Consider the following 16,444-nt stretch of genomic DNA (forward strand, 5'->3'; position numbering starts at 1 on the left):
GGCAGCATCCCATCTAGCATTCCAGGAGTGGTACAAAATGGAGAGCTTTTACAGAAAGGAGGGTGGGACAAGAAAGTTATTAGCAAAAGAAAAAGGTTACTTTGGGCCAGGTCCTCCTCTTTTTGAGGGGAAGGGAATAGCAAGGATCTTTATCATGCAGATTACCTCACTTGTACTGCTCAGGAAATTTCATATTGTTATACAGGTCACATTTCTGGGCAGAACTGACACTGCAATTAAGCCATGGTTTGATGTAGTGGAGGGCAAATGACTCCATTTGGGGCTTGTTATTTCTTTTATATTGAGGTGTCCAGCTCATTGGGATATAAGCATGAGCTGGCTTTCCTTTTTCTGGGACCTGCCACCCAAGTTGTAGGTTGAACCTCCCCTTCTTACTGGGTGGTAGCTCTCTTAACAACTCATTTTGATCCCATAGTTTTTCATCTCATAACTGAAACTGAAACAGGAGGGAAGGGGGGCAGGGCACAAGCTTTAAAAGAATGACAAAGCCATAGGACATGACATAAACTGGTTAGAACCAACTAGGTGCAAGATGGCAGACAAGACTTCAACTAGACATTGAGCCTCAGTATACACTCATTGTAACACATCAGCAAGTTAAATGACACACACACAGGCGCCATGACAGTTCCAAGGCTAACCATAAAAGGTCAACAAGTAGGCGGTGGCCAAGTTCCTGGAAATTCCTGCCCCTTCCCCAAAATAACTAGAATACTCCTCCCACTCATTAGCCTATGAAATTACCCGCCCCTATAAAAACTGGCAACCTCGTACCCTGGTGTCGCTCTCGCCTTCTGAGATGGTCCACATTCTGTGGAGTGTGTTTCTCTCTAAATAAATCCACTTCTTACCTATCACTTTGTCTCTCACTAAATTCTTTCTGCGATGAGACATTAAGAACCTGAGTTTCATTAAGTCCTGAGACCAGGTGTGTGATCTCAATTAAAAGACTGTGGGTTCAGACTTCCCTGGTGGCACAGTGGTTAAGAATCCACCTGCCAGTGCAGGGGACATGGGTTCGAGCCCTGGCCTGGGAAGTTCCCCCATGCCGCGGAGCAACTAAGCCTGTGCTCCACAACTACTGAAGCCCACACGCCTAGAGCCCGTGCTCTGCAACAAGAGAAGCCACCGCAAAGAGAAGTCCGCACACTGCAACAAAGAGTAGCCCCTGCTCACTGCAACTAGGGAAAGCCTGTGAGCAGTACGAGGACCCAACACAGCCAAAAACAAACAAACAAACAAATAAATTCATTTATTTAAAAACAGACAAAAAAAAAAAAAAGAGAGACCGTGGGTTCAAGTCCCATCTAGGTTTTGGCTGGGTTTAAGTCCCCCTAAAACTGCGTTCCTCTGCTGAGTTTATGATTAACCTCTCTCTCCAAAACTTTATTCCTTTTCTTGTCCCGCCCCTGTTCCCCTCAAGATTGAGGGGTATCAAAGAAAAGGGAGGATTGACACTGAGCAGGCTCCTGTGGGGCCCTCCCAGGTACAAAAGATACCCACCCCCTTCTTGTTTATAGAAGAAGGCTTTAGTCTCCTAGGCCTTCCCTGAGTTCCAAAGAGCAGATTCAAATTCAAGCAGTTACTAATTAAAGAATGCAGAAACACAGGAAAAGGAGTCAAGAAACAATAATTCAGTGATAGAACAGAGCCCTAGTTCTGCCTCAGGGAATACACATAACAATCTGATACATGTTTTCGAGTTGTTCTGCAGGAACTAAGACCCCCCCATCTGGTTGGAGGATGGTAAATACATGCTGAGACACCAGACTGGTGAGAACCAGAAGGTTGATGATTGAGATTCCTGGAACACCACCCTGTTTACCTCACCACCAACTAGTCCAAAGAAAGTTGTACACCCTGCAGCCCTCACCCTAAATATTGCCTTTAAAAACTCTTCCTTGGGAATTCCCTGGTGGTCCAGTGGTTAGGACTCAGTGCTTTCACTGCTGTGGCCTAGGTTCAGTCCCTGGTTGGGGAACTAAGATTCTGTAAGGCAAGCGGTGCAGCCAAAACAAAACAAAACAAAACAAAAAACACTCTTCCCTGAAAACCATTGGGGAGTTCAGGTCTTCCGAGCATGAACCACCCATTCTCCGTGCATAGTCCTTGCGATAAACCTTTTTCTGCTCCAATGCCGACGTTTCAGTTTGTTTGGCCTCACTGTATGTCGGGCATGTGGACTTGGGTTCGACTACATAACTGTCTCTTGGTTATGAGAATCCTTACATGCCAGTGTTTTTCAGTTCTGTCTGAATCTTCATCTCACATCTGATACAAATCTCTCCTTACTTGACTGAGTGAGGTTGCCATCCTCCCTCTGTGCTTATTGTTGCTTCCCAGGCCAACCTTTACTGGCCATCAATATCAGACTGATGTAGTGCCCTCTGTGTGGCAGGAATTTAAATGCTGGTCACATGTAGAGTGAATCTGAGAGCAATGAAGAAATCTACCCAAAATATAGCCACCAGGTATGAGAGAGCTAGCTCCTGTAAAAATCTGTCTTTATCCCACCATCTTGGTCTGCTTGGGCTGCTATGACAACAATACCATAGACTGGGTGACTTAAACAGCAAACATTTATTTCTCACAGTTCTGGAGGCTGGGAAGTCCAAGATCAAAGTACTCACAGGTTTGGTGTCTGGTGAGAGCTTGACACCTGCTTCATAGGCAGCCATCTTCTTGCTGTGTCCTCACAGGGCGGAAGGGGTGAGGGACCTCCCTTGGGCCTCTTTTACAAGGGCACTAATCCCATTCGCGAGAGACCAACTGTCATGACCTAATCACTTCCAAAGGCCCCACCTTCTACTACTCTCACAATGGGGATTAGGTTTCAACATATGAATTTTGGGGCACATAAATGTTCAGTCTATAGCACCCACCCAAGTGTTTGTGAAGCCACCTCAGATGGTCTATACCTCACAGATTTATCCTAGAGGCCTCTTGCCTTGGCACCCTGTTGAGGTGGTGCCAACAAAATGACCCAGGTCCAGTTGCCTTCCTCTGGTGACACTTTTATTGTTGCCATGGCCAACGGTGGGTGGCCATCTGCTCCACAGCCCTTTCTCTCAGTTCTGGCAACACACTGCTCTTTCTCCTTTTACTGGGGCATCAGGTACTCTGCAGAAGAGATGGTTAGCATCCCTGGGGATGGGGGCAGTGAAGGAGGAAAGAAACTCTCTTCCTGACCAGCATGTCCTCAAAGGCTAACCACAATCACATCTCAGTCCTCTCCTGTGGAGCAGGGATGCGACGTGGTGGAGAGCAGTACATGGTAGGACTAATTTTCCTACTCTCAGTAAGCCTTGAGTGGTGTTGGCAGATCCCTAACAGCTGGTGGTGCTCTGAACTCAGAATGTGGGATGTTTTTACACCTTTGATACTTAGCTTTAAGCCTTAGTCTCCATTCCTGAACCACAGAAAAACCTCACTCAACATTTTATAAAGACATGCACTGGAACCACATCATCAACTGTCACATAGATAACCTGACTTTATCTTGGGCCTCGTGCCAAGAACTAGGGTGAATACAAAGGATTTAATTATATTTTCCGAAAGGCAAAGTGATTTCAGTTTGATAGGAGAGACTGAGTACATATATTAACAGAACAATGCAGAAAACAGACAAATATCCAGAACAATTACAGTAGCATATGCTTTATATTATGTCCATTTTGCAGAAAAAGGAACAAAGGCACATTTATTTAAGTGGAATGAGCCTAGATGTCTTCACTTCCAGCTCTGCCCATGTTTTAAAATTATTTTTTGTTTTCACATAACTTACAGAAGAGTTCCAAAGATAGTACAGAGAGTTCCTGTATACCCTTCACCCAGCTTCCCCTAATGTTAATTATATAACCATGGTACATTTATCAAAACTAAGAAATTAACATTGATACAATACTATTAACTAAAATATGGACTTTCTTGTTTTTCATTTCACCGTTTTTTCCACTAATGCCCTTTTCCTGTACTATGATCCAATCCAAGGCATCATGTTATATTTTAGTCATCATGTCTTCTTAGTCTCCGCCAGTCTGACAGTTTCTCCAGTCTTCTCTTGTCTTTCACCTTTAAGAGTTACAGTCGGGTATTTGTAGAACGTCATTCAATTTGAGTTTTCTGATGTTTCTCATGATAAGACTGGGGTTGTGGATTTTGGAGAAGAATACCACGGTGGTGAAGTACCCTTCTCCTTGATCATATAGCAGTATAACTTATTACTGGTGAGTTGACCTTGATCACATGGTTAAGGTGGTGTCTACCAAGTTTAGAAACCAAGGTCTGAGAGCTAAGTGAATTCACTGCTACTGGACCATGATTGCTGCTAGACCCTCCAGTGGACCGAGTTAGGAAGTATATATGTATACTAGCCTATGTATATACACGTCTATATTTCCTTTTCTACTTGCTTATTTGTCACTTCTTTCTCTGACAGCAAGAAACCTGCCTCTCCCTACCTGCAATATATTTACTTATTTGTTCAATTCAAGTATGCCCTACAAATTTACCAACTAGACTGCAGTGTTTGTTTTCAATTCTTTGTGTCTTTATCTTACAGTTTCAAGCAAAACATTGTTTCCCAAAGTTACTTAGGCCAGCTCACTTTTTCCCCCACTCCCTTCAGTGAGATTATGTCATACATTTGTGAAGCAGTTAGATTCATTTTTTACAATCTGCATTTTATTGTGGGTTCCCCTGACAGCCTGGTGAATTTTTGAAAATTTTGCATATAATAAAAGTCACCTTTTGTGCTATACAGGTTTTTGTGTGTGTGTGTTGATAAATGAATAGTCATGTATCCATCATCATAGTACAATACAGAACAATTATCCTAAAAATTCCCTTGTACAGCTCCTTTGTTGTAAACCGCTTCCCTCTCCCCAAACCTGCCAACCACTGATCTGTTTTCCACCCCTATAGTTTTGCCTTTTTCAGAATGTCAAATAAATGAAACCATACAATATGTAGATTTTTAGGTCTAGCTTCTATCACTTAGCAAAATACGTTTAATATTTGTCCATGTTGTTGCATGAACCTACTTCATTCCATTTTACTGTTGAGTGTGGATAAACTCATTGTGTGGATATAGGACACTTGTTTATCCATTCACCTGTTGAAAGACATTTGGGTTATTTTAGGTTTTGGCAATTATGAATAAAGCTGCTATAAACAGTCACGTATGGGTTTTTTTGTGAATACAAATTTCACACTTGGACAAATACCTAATAGTGGAATGACTGGGTTGTATAATAGGTTTATGTTTATAAGAAACTGCCAAACAGTTTTCCAGAGTGAATGTTATGCCTTGCAATCCCTTCAGCAATGAGCGAGAATTCCTATTGTTCTGCGTTTTCTCCAGCGTTTGGTTGTGCACACTCATTTTAGAGCGGAAACTGTCCCCCCACCCCAACCCAACTTCCTTGTTCCTTTCGGCCTCTGCCTTGATTACCAAATAATCTGTATTCCTGTTTTGCAGCCTGCTGGTATTAGTGAAGGTAACGATTTTAGACTACTTCATGTTTCCACTGTGTACTAAAGCACTCTTCCATTTTTAACCTCCTCACAGACTTATAAGGCAGTTTCTGCATTCTTAAGTTGGTATGAGAGATAACAGCACCCTGCCTGAGAAGAATTTCTTTCTGACTTTCTCAAACCCCTGCTTTTGTGAGCCTCTTAGCTCTCTAATCATTTCAGCTTCTTTTTAGCGTAACCAAATGAATCCACTGAAATACAAGGGTGGTCAAGGGTCTTCACTAGACCCTGTAATGGCTATGGATCCGGCAGGATAGACCACTCCATGTGGCTTTCCAGCTGGGTGGCTGGGTCTTAATTCATCAGGAAGGAGCCATGTGTCAGGCCCCTGATCAAAGTCCCTACCTCCTACGTCAGCAGCTCACACATTCTTGTAGTCATGAGAGTCTTCATTTGACATCTCTTCTCCATGTTTCATCTGACTGTTCTCACTCTGTGCAGATGACTGATAGGCCACATAATCCTTTAAGGCCAGGAAACTCCCTGACTGCATGACAGGTTGGATGTGGGTCTCTGGACCATCTGTCCTGCCCTCTACGTGGTCTGTGTTTGAGGATGTCGCTTCCTTCTCCTCCTGCTGCTGGTTTCCACTGGGATCTGGTGGTACATTTTCATAATCTCTGCAGCACTGAAAAGTTCCCCAGGGCTGCTTCCCTTGGATGGTCTCAAGATCCAACACTGCCATGTTGACATAATCATTTGAGGTCTGAGAAGACCCTTCCCCATCGTTGAGTGGATAACTGCTCTCAGTTCCTGGAGACCCCAAACTGGTGCAGTCACTGGCATTCCCACAGCCCTCATCTATTTCTTCAGTCAACTCCAGCACCTTGGTACTTGGGAGGATGAAGAGGTTCCCAGGAGGGCTGTTGGTAGAAGCTAAAGTCTCAGCAATCTCCTTTGCTGTGGGGATATTGACATAATCTCTTGAATCCTCTGAAGAAGTGCTTGGGCAATCTCCTGAAGCTCTGACGTTGACATAGTGCGCTGAGGGAGTGAGGTTTCCACACATCTGGGGCCCCATGGTATTGTCATAGATGCCCACTGCATACCCCATGGCATGAGTATGGGCTCTGTGCACATGGAGGGCATCACCTGCTTGGGAGGGCTATGAGTAAGAAGAGAAAGCCAGTGACAAGATAGAAGTAGAAACATGGACAAAACCTTTCTTCTTCCCTGACCAGTACTACTACAACTTATGGTTCTTCCTCTCAGTTCTTCACTTTGGAGAAAAGGTCTGAATCAGGGATCTCAAACCTCAAGGCTTCAGATGCTAGGTAGGAATAAGTGAAGTAGGCTGAGTTTAAGGAAAGCAGCAGTGTAAATTTGACAATAAATTGCAACTGTTTTTTGGCCACACTGTGGGGTTTCAATGGGGAGTGGGGGAAGTATTATGAATTGGAGAGAGCCTGTCACACCCCAGAGCACACTGAGGTGCGGCATAGTGGTTAAAGGTAGAGGCTTAGGCTCAGACTGAGGGTGCAAGTCCCAGGCCTCACCACTCTGTGCTGAGTTTGGGCAAGTTACCTAATCTCACTGTGCCTTAGTTTCCTAACTTATAAAATGGGTATAATCATAATAATATCTACACCATGAGGGTTTTGTGAGGAGTAAATGGATTACTGACCGTAAAGCGTTTAGAATAGCTCCTGGCACAAAGAAAACACTAAAAAATGCTTGTTGTTGTATTAGTATAGGGGCAGCTGACACGCAGATCAGCTGATTATGGCCAATTAGAGATGCTAGTCTGTTGTTTCCAGAACTTCTGATTTTCAAGAAAAGCTGGACATCTGGACTTTAATGTGAAAGCTTTTAGGTTTTTAAATGTTGCCAACTGGTTCAAAATCTCCTTCAAACACTACAGAGTACAATCCAAACATGTTTGTGGGCTTAAGCCAGTTTGAAATCTAAACTCTAGATGCAAAATTCCCTCAGGGCCCACCTGAGTCCTACAAGTAGCTTTAGCAATGGAGTTTCCTCTGCTCTCCCTTTTATCAGCCACTTAGACTTACTGCCCCAGGAAGTCTTAGAAGCAGGAGCAGAGCCCAAGGATGGGACATGCAAGAGGAAGAGGAAGCAAAGGTGGCAACATGGAGTGGCCGCATGGTAATCAACCTAAGCCCCTGAGTGAAGAAAGGCTGGGTAACAACCGAATTAGCAGCAGCTGCAGCATGGCTGTACTTACCCAAGGATGGTCACAAAACCAAAGGAATTGATTCTTTTAACAAGCTAATGAGAACTTATCTTTGGAAATAAGCACCCTGATCTTCAAAATAGTCCCTCTACTGTCCCTGGTGTGACTCCTCCTGGGGAGCTGCCTTCAGAGCCAGACTACAGGACACAAGGGATTATTGTTATTAATTGTAATAGTCCCCTGGTAACCTCAAAGGTATCCCCGACGTGCTCAGTGCTTTCTACGCCAGTTACAGTGCTGAGCGAACTTATGAGTATTTCTGCTATGGAGGAGGATTGAAACAATTTGACATAGGCTCAGAAGTAATTGCCACAGTAGGACTTGAAGAGTATTTTGGGCACCAACCGCACTGTTGGAGTATTTAGGTACCCTCCCAAGGTGACTACTTCGAAGGGGACAACACTCATTTGGAAAACACATTTTAGTTCTAACATCATGTCCTTGAATACATGTGCCCTGGTGCCTTTCCTAAAATCCCAAGTGCTTGCTCCTCTCTTTCTAAATTTTTTGCCTTGGGTGGTAGGGAAGTCCTGAGGCTAGTCTTCCCAATTTATTAATAGGGCCTCGGGGGTGGGGGGCAGGGGTGTGTGTGTTCCAAAGGACATGCTGTTTGCAGTGAAACAAGAGCCAAGACCTAGACCTCTTGCACTTCAGCTCTTCTGCCAGAGACATATCATTTCTCCCAAACGGGTTGTCATTTCACTTGACTCTTACCACATGCTCAGAGGGAGGGCTGTCAGAATTTCTGGAGAGGAGGCTCTCGGTACTGAAAATACGAATACTTCTTGACGGATGTCTTCCTGAAAGGACAGAGAACAAACCCTGAACATAGTCAGCCAGTCCTCCGAGTGCTTCAGCCTGTACAATTCCTGCATCTTGGGTGAAGTGGGTTTGTGTGATGTCTGGGGTTCGGGGCCTGACGTTCTGTGGGGAGAGGGTCAGAGCTACAGGGATGATGTGCTAAGCGACCCAGAACCCTCCTCAGCTAGCTGAGGACAAAAGGATACTAGCACAGGAATTGAGGAGGCTGGGAAGGAGGCTCCTGGGGCGAACCCTCCCTCCCTTGAGGCTGGAGGCTATTTTCTCCTTCTGTATGTCTTTCCCAATGCTAGACATACCCAGCTGTCGCCTGCTAACTTATGTCAAGAAAAATCAAAGCTGCTGTCTATGTAATCAAACCATCATGCTGTACTCCATAAACTTATACGGTGATGTATGTCAATTTTTTATCAATGAAATTGGAAAAAGAAACAAACAAAACCCCCAACCCAGATGACTTCCCACTCCAAGCCCCCACTGGAGTCGCATCTTGCAGTCTATCTATCCCATTCTCTCTCATGCTCCCTGAAGGGCAGAAAGGTCTGCAACTTTAGAGAAAGTTGCTTCCAGGTGAGAGGTACATTCCGGGGGTAGAAGTTCTGTAGGTCTGGACTCCATGGATTAGAAAGAAAAACCTACCCAGCTCTTCTTGTCTTCGGGGCAAGAGGTCATAAATATTTTTGGCTCCTTGTCTGGGTCGAGGCAGAGTCAGCAAGGGCATGACGGTAACTTGGAAGTAAGGAACTCGCCCTGCAAGGCAATGAGAGACACGGAGGTCATGGCTGGGCCCAGCTGCACAGAATGCGGGGCCTCTTGGGGATGAGATGGTCCCAGAAAATATTGCCCACCCTCACCATGTATCATGAAAAATACGTTTTCAGACTTGACCAATTCCCTTTGAGCTAGAAGCATAGGGGACTCAGTGGACAGAAGCAGGGCACAGGGATACCAGGGCAATGACTTTCAAAATGGAGCTCCACTCAGCACTGAGCCTTATGGAGCCACAGCTTAGGATCCCAAGGGAGACAATGACCTGTGTGTCAGGTAAGAACAGAGGACTACCCAAGCCAACAGTTTATCTCTGGAGGGTAAACTGGGCTTTAAATACCAGGCTAGTTGATTGATCCTAGTGTGTCTCAACTTGGGACAAACAAGGGACTCACGCTTCTTCCATTTGCTCCAGTTCCACAGGATGCAGAAAACTGTGACAACCAGGAGGATGGCAAGGAGTCCCGCAAACCCAGAAAAGATGCTGCTGCTGTGGTCTTTAGCTCTGCGAGGAAAACCAAATGCCATGACCCAGCCATAGGAGGGTGGGAAGTTGGAGAAGATGCTTCCTTTAGGAGGTAGGGCTCGAGGATTTGGAATGAGAGCCCGGTGAAGGAAAGCTGAGGTGGGGTGGGCTGGGTGGTGGAAGAGAGGGTCACCTTCCCTTGGAGAGAGGGAAATAGGACATGGGAGAAGGGACCTATCCCATTTGAATGCCTACTGGATGCCAGTGTTTTGCATGTGAACCTTATTTAATCTGTACAACAATCCCATTTCTCTTTGTGACCAAGGAATCCGAGAATTAGACTCAGAAAGGTAGAGTAACATGTCAAAGATCACATAGGTAGGAAAGAGCATGATGGAACGTGAGTCTAGGTCTGTTTGGGCCCAAAGACTGTTCTTTCTATGGCTTCACACTGTCTTCCAAACTTGTAATGTCAAGTCCACCTGCTCCCGCTTCCCCCATTCCCTGCTCCTGGGCTTTCTGTCTTGCTCGAAGGAGAAGATTACCCAATTTACAATTAGGGAACAGCTCTGGGACAAGAGTCCAGGTTGCCTGCACTTGAATAACCCCTGTAGCACCAACTTGTGGAGCTGGTCTCCAAGCAACACTCTGTTGTCCTGCAGAATTTAACCAATGCAAATGCACGGAGCAAGTTCTGGGTTACTTGCAGTTCCCAGGCAGGCGCGGAGTTACTGCTCTGCTTTGCCTATAAGAAGCAGCCGATTGACGTTACAGAAGGGCTCACTAGCAGCCCTGCCCCCCCAATGACTAGAAACCAGGTCATCTATCAGGGAAGACTTTTGTCCTCCTGAGGTCTAGGCTTGTTTACCCAACTCCGTATTGGACATTTCCACAAGGTTGCCTAATAGACATTTCAAACCCAAAATGTCTGAAACAGAACTCCTGTTTTCCCCCCACAAACCTGCCCCTCTGGTGTTTCCCATCATCTAATGACTCGGCCAAAAACGTTGGAGCCATCCTTGAATGTTTTCTTTCTTTCACACCCCACTTCTAGTTAACCAGCAGATTCTGTCTGCTCATCCCTGGGCATCTATCCAAACCAGTCACCTCTTGCTCCTCCATTATCACCACCCTGGTCCGAACCACCGTGCATTCCACGTGGACCTTTGCAAGAACCTCTCTAATGGGTCTCCTTGCTTTCACTCTTGGCCCCAACACACTACCTTCACACACGGGCCAGAGTGATCCTCTAAATGGTACATCAGATCACGTCCCTCCTCTGCTTGCAACCCCCCATGACTTCCTATCACACTTGGGATAACATCCGTAGTCCCTACCCAGTGAGGACTTCATGGCCTCTTCTGTTCTAGCCTCTGCCTGCCTCTGACCTCCTTTCCTACCACTTTCCCTCTGACCTTGACCGCCAGGACTCCGTGCTGTTCCTGGTAAAGCAGTCTGGTCTCTCAGACCTGCTGCTCCCTCTCCCATAGCTCAGTCCCTCATTTCATTCAGGTCTCTTCTGAAATGTCACCTCCTCAGACAGGTCCTCCCTGGCCACACCCTCCCTCGTACTCTCAATCCCCTTACTCTGTCCTGGTTTTTCCTCAGAGCACTTATGACTGACTGACATTATGTTATCCATGCATTTGTTCATCTGTTTCTATCTGACTCTCCCACTTGACTGTAAGCTCCAGGAGGTCATGAACTTGTCTGTCTGGTTCACCTGGTGCCTGGAACAGTGCCTGGTGTTCAGTAGGGGCCGGATGAATATTTGTTAAATTAATGAATGAGTAAATTATCAAACAAACGAATGAATATAGAAATAGGATATTTTTGCCGGAAGAGTTGCAGGGTTCTGACATTTTACGAATTCATTCCCCATCAATGCCTCTGTCCACCTGCAAATGGCATGTATTTGTTTGTCATGGTAATGATATTTACCTCCCCAAACTACAGTGATTTGAAATTTATTATTTTGAGCTGTGCTGTTATGATAGCGCTGAACCTTATACCTCCCACTGTCAGAGTTTCAATGACTGATGGATTTTTTATTTAATATAATATTGAAGCTTTTAGCTGTAAAATTTACATCTATGATTAGTTCTGTGGGGTTTTATGTTCTAAGGGTATATCTTTATCATATCTATGATTCCATTTTTATTCATGGCAAGTTTTTAGGGCCCCAAAACACATGAAAAAAGTGGGCTTTCTGTTTCCATCAGAGTGGGAACTAGTTTTTGTTTCTTTGAGGAGTGATTGGTGGGACCTGAGACAGGAATGATTGAGGACAGCAATCAGGGCCTCTGAGCGTGAGAAATCCAACCAGGCCAGGCAGCCAGCTCTAAGGAAATGCTGTGTTATCATATTTCGTCTCCCCCTATCAACTCCTTTTTCTCCTCAATACCCATTTCTTTCCTCCAAGCAGTTCTGAGTAAACTTCTCTGAGCCCGGAGTTTATTGGTCTCAGGGGACCACCCTGGTGAGGGGTGGCAATGCTGCTGGGGTAGAAGCCTCCCAGGGTAGACCAGGGCCCTCTGTCTAAATCAGGGGAGGGGAGAGCTCACCACCCGGGCCACTTACGTGTCTGGGCTGCTGAGGGTTTCCTGCAGAGTGCTGGGCTGTGAGGTCCTCCCTCTGATTTCTGAGCGGGTCGGTATGGTGACATCCATTATCCCAGGACTGTCTCTGGCTTCAGCTCCTCCTTCTAAGCCTTCTCTTAATCGTCATCTGCTTGCCAGCCTGTCTGCCACTTTCCCTGACTCTTCCTAAATTGCTGACTCCTAGGAGAAAAGGCAGAATTGGTTTGTGTTTTACAGATAATCCTGTGTGGTATAGTCACTTTTTTTTAGTAGATAAGAATGACAGAACTCCTCCTGGTCTCCATGTCTTCCGAACATTCCCTAACATACAACTTTTTACTCTCAAAATTCATCTTCTTAAATCTTTATTTACCAAAGTCCTTCACAAATAAAGTCTATTGGTTTTTATTTCTTTCTTTCTAAAGCTTCCCATCTATCTTTCTAGAACTTTCTACCCCCCAATCAACTCTCTACCTTGCCTGTATCCCTTAAATGTCAGGCTGACGACCCAAAATATGAAACAACAGGTTTGGTTCTACCTTGACGTAGCTGCGATGCCGACTGCAGGAGGGGCGAGCTCGTCTGGGTGTGGTGCTCCGCAGCGAGGCTCAGGGGGAAGCCAGCGTCTCTGCCTTGTGGGGGGGATGTGAGGGGCACTGATGGGGAAACTGCCAAGAAGGCAGAGACAGGCTCCGTGAGAAGCTCATCTTCCCCCAACCCCCAAAGCAGAGAGAAGAGAGCAAACACTTTGCCAGAATGGAAACAGAGAGTCAGCGACAGGAAGCAACACCACCAACGTGCTAATGAAGCATGGGGCCCAGGAAAGGCTGCTCAGCTCTTAATAAGGTAGAAGCAATCATGTCTGCACCCCGTTCCCTGGGCTGGCCGGCGCGCTGTGTTCTGGGGGGAGCGTGATCCAAGATGGGGCAAGGTGGTGGGGGATTTGTGATTGTTCGCCCTAGGTTTCTGAGACACTGAGAATTTTATAAGCCTCCAGATTTACAATGTTTGTTTCAGCAGACCTAAAGAGCACTGGGAGGTGCTTTTTAGAAACAAATGCAGATCCCTGGCACCCGCTGCTGATTCGTGGGCGGAGGGTGCAGACGGGGACCGGTGGTTTTCATAAACACTTCCCAGGTGATTTTGACAGAACTGGTCTGTGTTTCACATTTTGAGGACCTCTGCTCTGGGTACGAGCCCCAGAATGAAGCTGAAGCAGGATTGACATGGCCCCGGGGGCCTGCCCTCGGGGCCCCCGGCTGCTGGCTGGCTTGCTTACATAGGGCTCTTCAAGAGAAGATCCATCCCAGTCTGGCCTGTTGTGCACCTATCTCAGAAGCTGGAAGATTCACACTCCGTGTCTACCCAAAGTGTCCCAAACGTCAGTTTTTTTTTAAAAAATAAATTTATTATTTATTTACTTTTGGCTGCATTGGGTCTTCGTTGCTGCACGCGGGCTTTCTCTAGTTGTGGCGAGAGGGGGCTGCTCTTCGTTGTGGTGCACGGGCTTCTCTTGTTGCTGAGCACGGGCTCTAGGCGCGTGGGCTTCAGTAGTTGTGGCTCACGGGCTTAGTTGCTCCGCGACACGTGGGATCTTCCCCCACCAGGGATCGAAGCTGTGTCCCTTGCACTGGCAGGAGGATTCTTTTTTTTAACATCTTTATTGGAGTATAATTGCTTTACAATGGTGTGTTAGTTTCTGCTTTATAACAAAGTGAATCAGCTATACATATACATATAACCCCATATCTCCTCCCTCTTGCGTCTCCCTCCCACCCCCCCATCCCACCCCTCTAGGTGGTCACAAAGCACCGAGCTGATCCCCCTGTGCTATGCAGCTGCTTCCCACTAGCTATCTATTTTACATTTGGTAGTGTATATATGTCCATGCCACTCTCACGTCGTCCCAGCTTACCCTTCCCCCTCCCCATGTCCTCAAGTCCATTCTCTACGTCTGCATCTTTATTCTTATCCTGCCCCTAGGTTCTTCAGAACCATTTCTTTTCTTGTTAAGATTGGCAGGCGGATTCTTAATCACTGTGCCACAAGGGAAGTCCCTTCAAAGATTGTTCGAAGTTTTTTTTCTAGCTTTCTCCCCCTCTTCCTTTTACGCATTTCCTGACACTCTTTCATCTTGGGAGAGTCCAAGGAGAAGGGGCCACTAAGACTATTAGTGAAGAAGAGCCTCTGATGTCACTTTCCACAAGGAAATGGATTCCCAGCTGGATGGCAGGGAAGCCAGCCAGTGCCTCATCACGTTTCTCTCTCTCTCTCTTTTTTTTTAAATAAATTTATTTATTTTATTTATTTATTTTTGGCTGCGTTGGGTCTTCATTGCTGCGCGCAGGCTTTCTCTAGTTGCAGTGAGCGGGGGCTACTCTTCGTTGCAGTGTGCAGGCTTCTCATTGCGGTGGCTTCTCTTGTTGTGGAGCACAGGCTCTAGAGCGCAGACTCAGTAGTTGTGGTGTACGGGCTTAGTTGCTCTGCGGCATGTGGGATCTTCCCGGACCAGGGCTTGAACCCGTGTCCCGGGAGGTGAACCCGGCAGGTGGATTCTTAACCACTGTGCCACCAGGGAAGTCCCACATGCTTCTCTCTTATGTCATCCCAGTGGACACTGAAGCCTCAGCTTCCCTGAGGTGTCGGTGCCTGCCCTGTGTCCAGGCTCCCAGAGGGCCCCCAGGGGAAAGGTCTGCAGGTTGGCCCTGGCCAGCTCTCCCCTGGGCTCTGCCAGTGCAGGTCCTTGCTGTCTTCCCTCCAAGTAACCTTACCTGGGAGGAAGCAGAGATGACTCAGAGGCAGCTGGTTCTAGAGCTGGAAACTGGGTCTCTGTCTGCCTCTCCTTTGGATGGGTCTGAGTAAGAACTAGGACTAGAACTAGGACTCCTCACAGGGGAAGAAGATCCATTGCTGCATCACACTTGTGGCTGGGACCGAAGGAAGAGAGAGGGCTCTACAGGCCTGTCTGGAGCCATTGGTGCCAAGAGGGGATGGTGTGTGAACTGGGAACTTGGAAGATGGTACATGGGAAGTGCAGATAGAACCAAACCTCAGCACACTGACAGCTACTTAAAAAAAAAAATTTTTTTTCAAGAACTTCCCCTGCCTGTGATCATCTCAAGGTCTTATCATGTTATCTTATCTACCCAATCTGCTTGAGTCAGACTAATCTCTCCAGTCTTCTGATTTTCTCCTGCCCCCACGCTTGAGTGAAACAGCCTCCTCATAGAAAGTTCCCAGGCTTCAGAGTGAGCTCTGGGTTTCCAGGCCCTGGCTGCATCACTTTCCCCTGCTCTCCTTTCCCTCCCCATGGTGTGTAAACCAATCAAACCCACCACTCGAAACACAAAATAGATACCTGAAGTTATTCATCGTGATAGTGGAAGAAAACTACTCACTCCTGGGTGACAGGGTATGTGTTTTAAACCTGATTGCTCTAGTGTTGGCTTTTAACCACTCTTAATGACTTGAGGGGTTGAATGTGACATATGACTCTAAAGTATTAAGATTGGTTTTAGGGCTTACCTGGTGGCGCAGTGGTTGAGAGTCCGCCTGCCCATGCAGGGGACACGGGTTCGTGCCCCGGTCCGGGAGGATCCCGCCTGCCGCGGAGCGGCTGGGCCCGTGAGCCATGGCCGCTGAGCCTGCGCGTCCGGAGCCTGTGCTCCGCAACGGGAGAGGCCACAGTGGTGAGAGGCCCGCGTACCGCAAAAAAACAACAAAAAAACCCAAAATTGGTTTTAAATAGACAACTTAAGCATCCAAGCAAGCAAAGCCCTTTGAGGGGGCGGGGCTACATGCTAAACGTTGTTGCTAATACCAAAAATCTTTCAGAATCCTCTCAGGAAAGAGAGCACTGGGTTAAGAGTATCAGGTCTTAAATTACTACCTGGGTGATGTTGGGCAGGTCCTCTAATCTTTTTGGCTGTTTCCTTGGATGCAAAGTGACGATAATAATAGTGTTTAGGTAATGGTGTTGTGAGAATTAATTGGAGGAACAGTGAAAAATGCTTGGCTTAGGACTTGGCTTATGCAACAGCTCATTAAATGGGGCTGCTATTATCA

At 46.4% G+C, this 16,444-nt stretch overlaps 1 protein-coding gene across 1 annotated transcript; it reads right to left on the reverse strand.

Annotated features, from left to right (window-relative positions):
* Positions 1-2,725: 2,725 nt before the first annotated feature.
* Positions 2,726-16,169, reverse strand: LAX1 (lymphocyte transmembrane adaptor 1). Its single transcript, XM_082613901.1, has 6 exons — positions 15,905-16,169; positions 12,381-12,580; positions 9,730-9,839; positions 9,206-9,316; positions 8,462-8,547; positions 2,726-6,661 (listed from the first exon to the last, which is right to left on the reverse strand). Exons 2-6 carry the CDS (start codon positions 12,467-12,469, stop codon positions 5,918-5,920), a joined length of 1,140 nt encoding a protein of 379 aa, XP_082470027.1. The 5' UTR covers positions 12,470-12,580; positions 15,905-16,169; the 3' UTR covers positions 2,726-5,917.
* Positions 16,170-16,444: the final 275 nt, after the last annotated feature.

The sequence above is a fragment of the Mesoplodon mirus genome (assembly GCF_964341445.2).
Source record: "Mesoplodon mirus genome assembly, chromosome: 3".
Taxonomy (NCBI): domain Eukaryota; kingdom Metazoa; phylum Chordata; class Mammalia; order Artiodactyla; family Ziphiidae; genus Mesoplodon; species Mesoplodon mirus.

Excerpts from the sequence above, each read along its gene's own strand:
- LAX1 (XM_082613901.1), bottom strand. The coding sequence starts at position 12,469 with ATGGATGTCACCATACCGACCCGCTCAGAAATCAGAGGGAGGACCTCA. Across the intron at positions 9,840-12,380 it reads ACCCTCAGCAGCCCAGACAC|AGCTAAAGACCACAGCAGCA; the intron begins GTAAGTGGCCCG and ends TTTTCCTCGCAG. Across the intron at positions 9,317-9,729 it reads CTGGAGCAAATGGAAGAAGC|GGCGAGTTCCTTACTTCCAA; the intron begins GTGAGTCCCTTG and ends ATTGCCTTGCAG.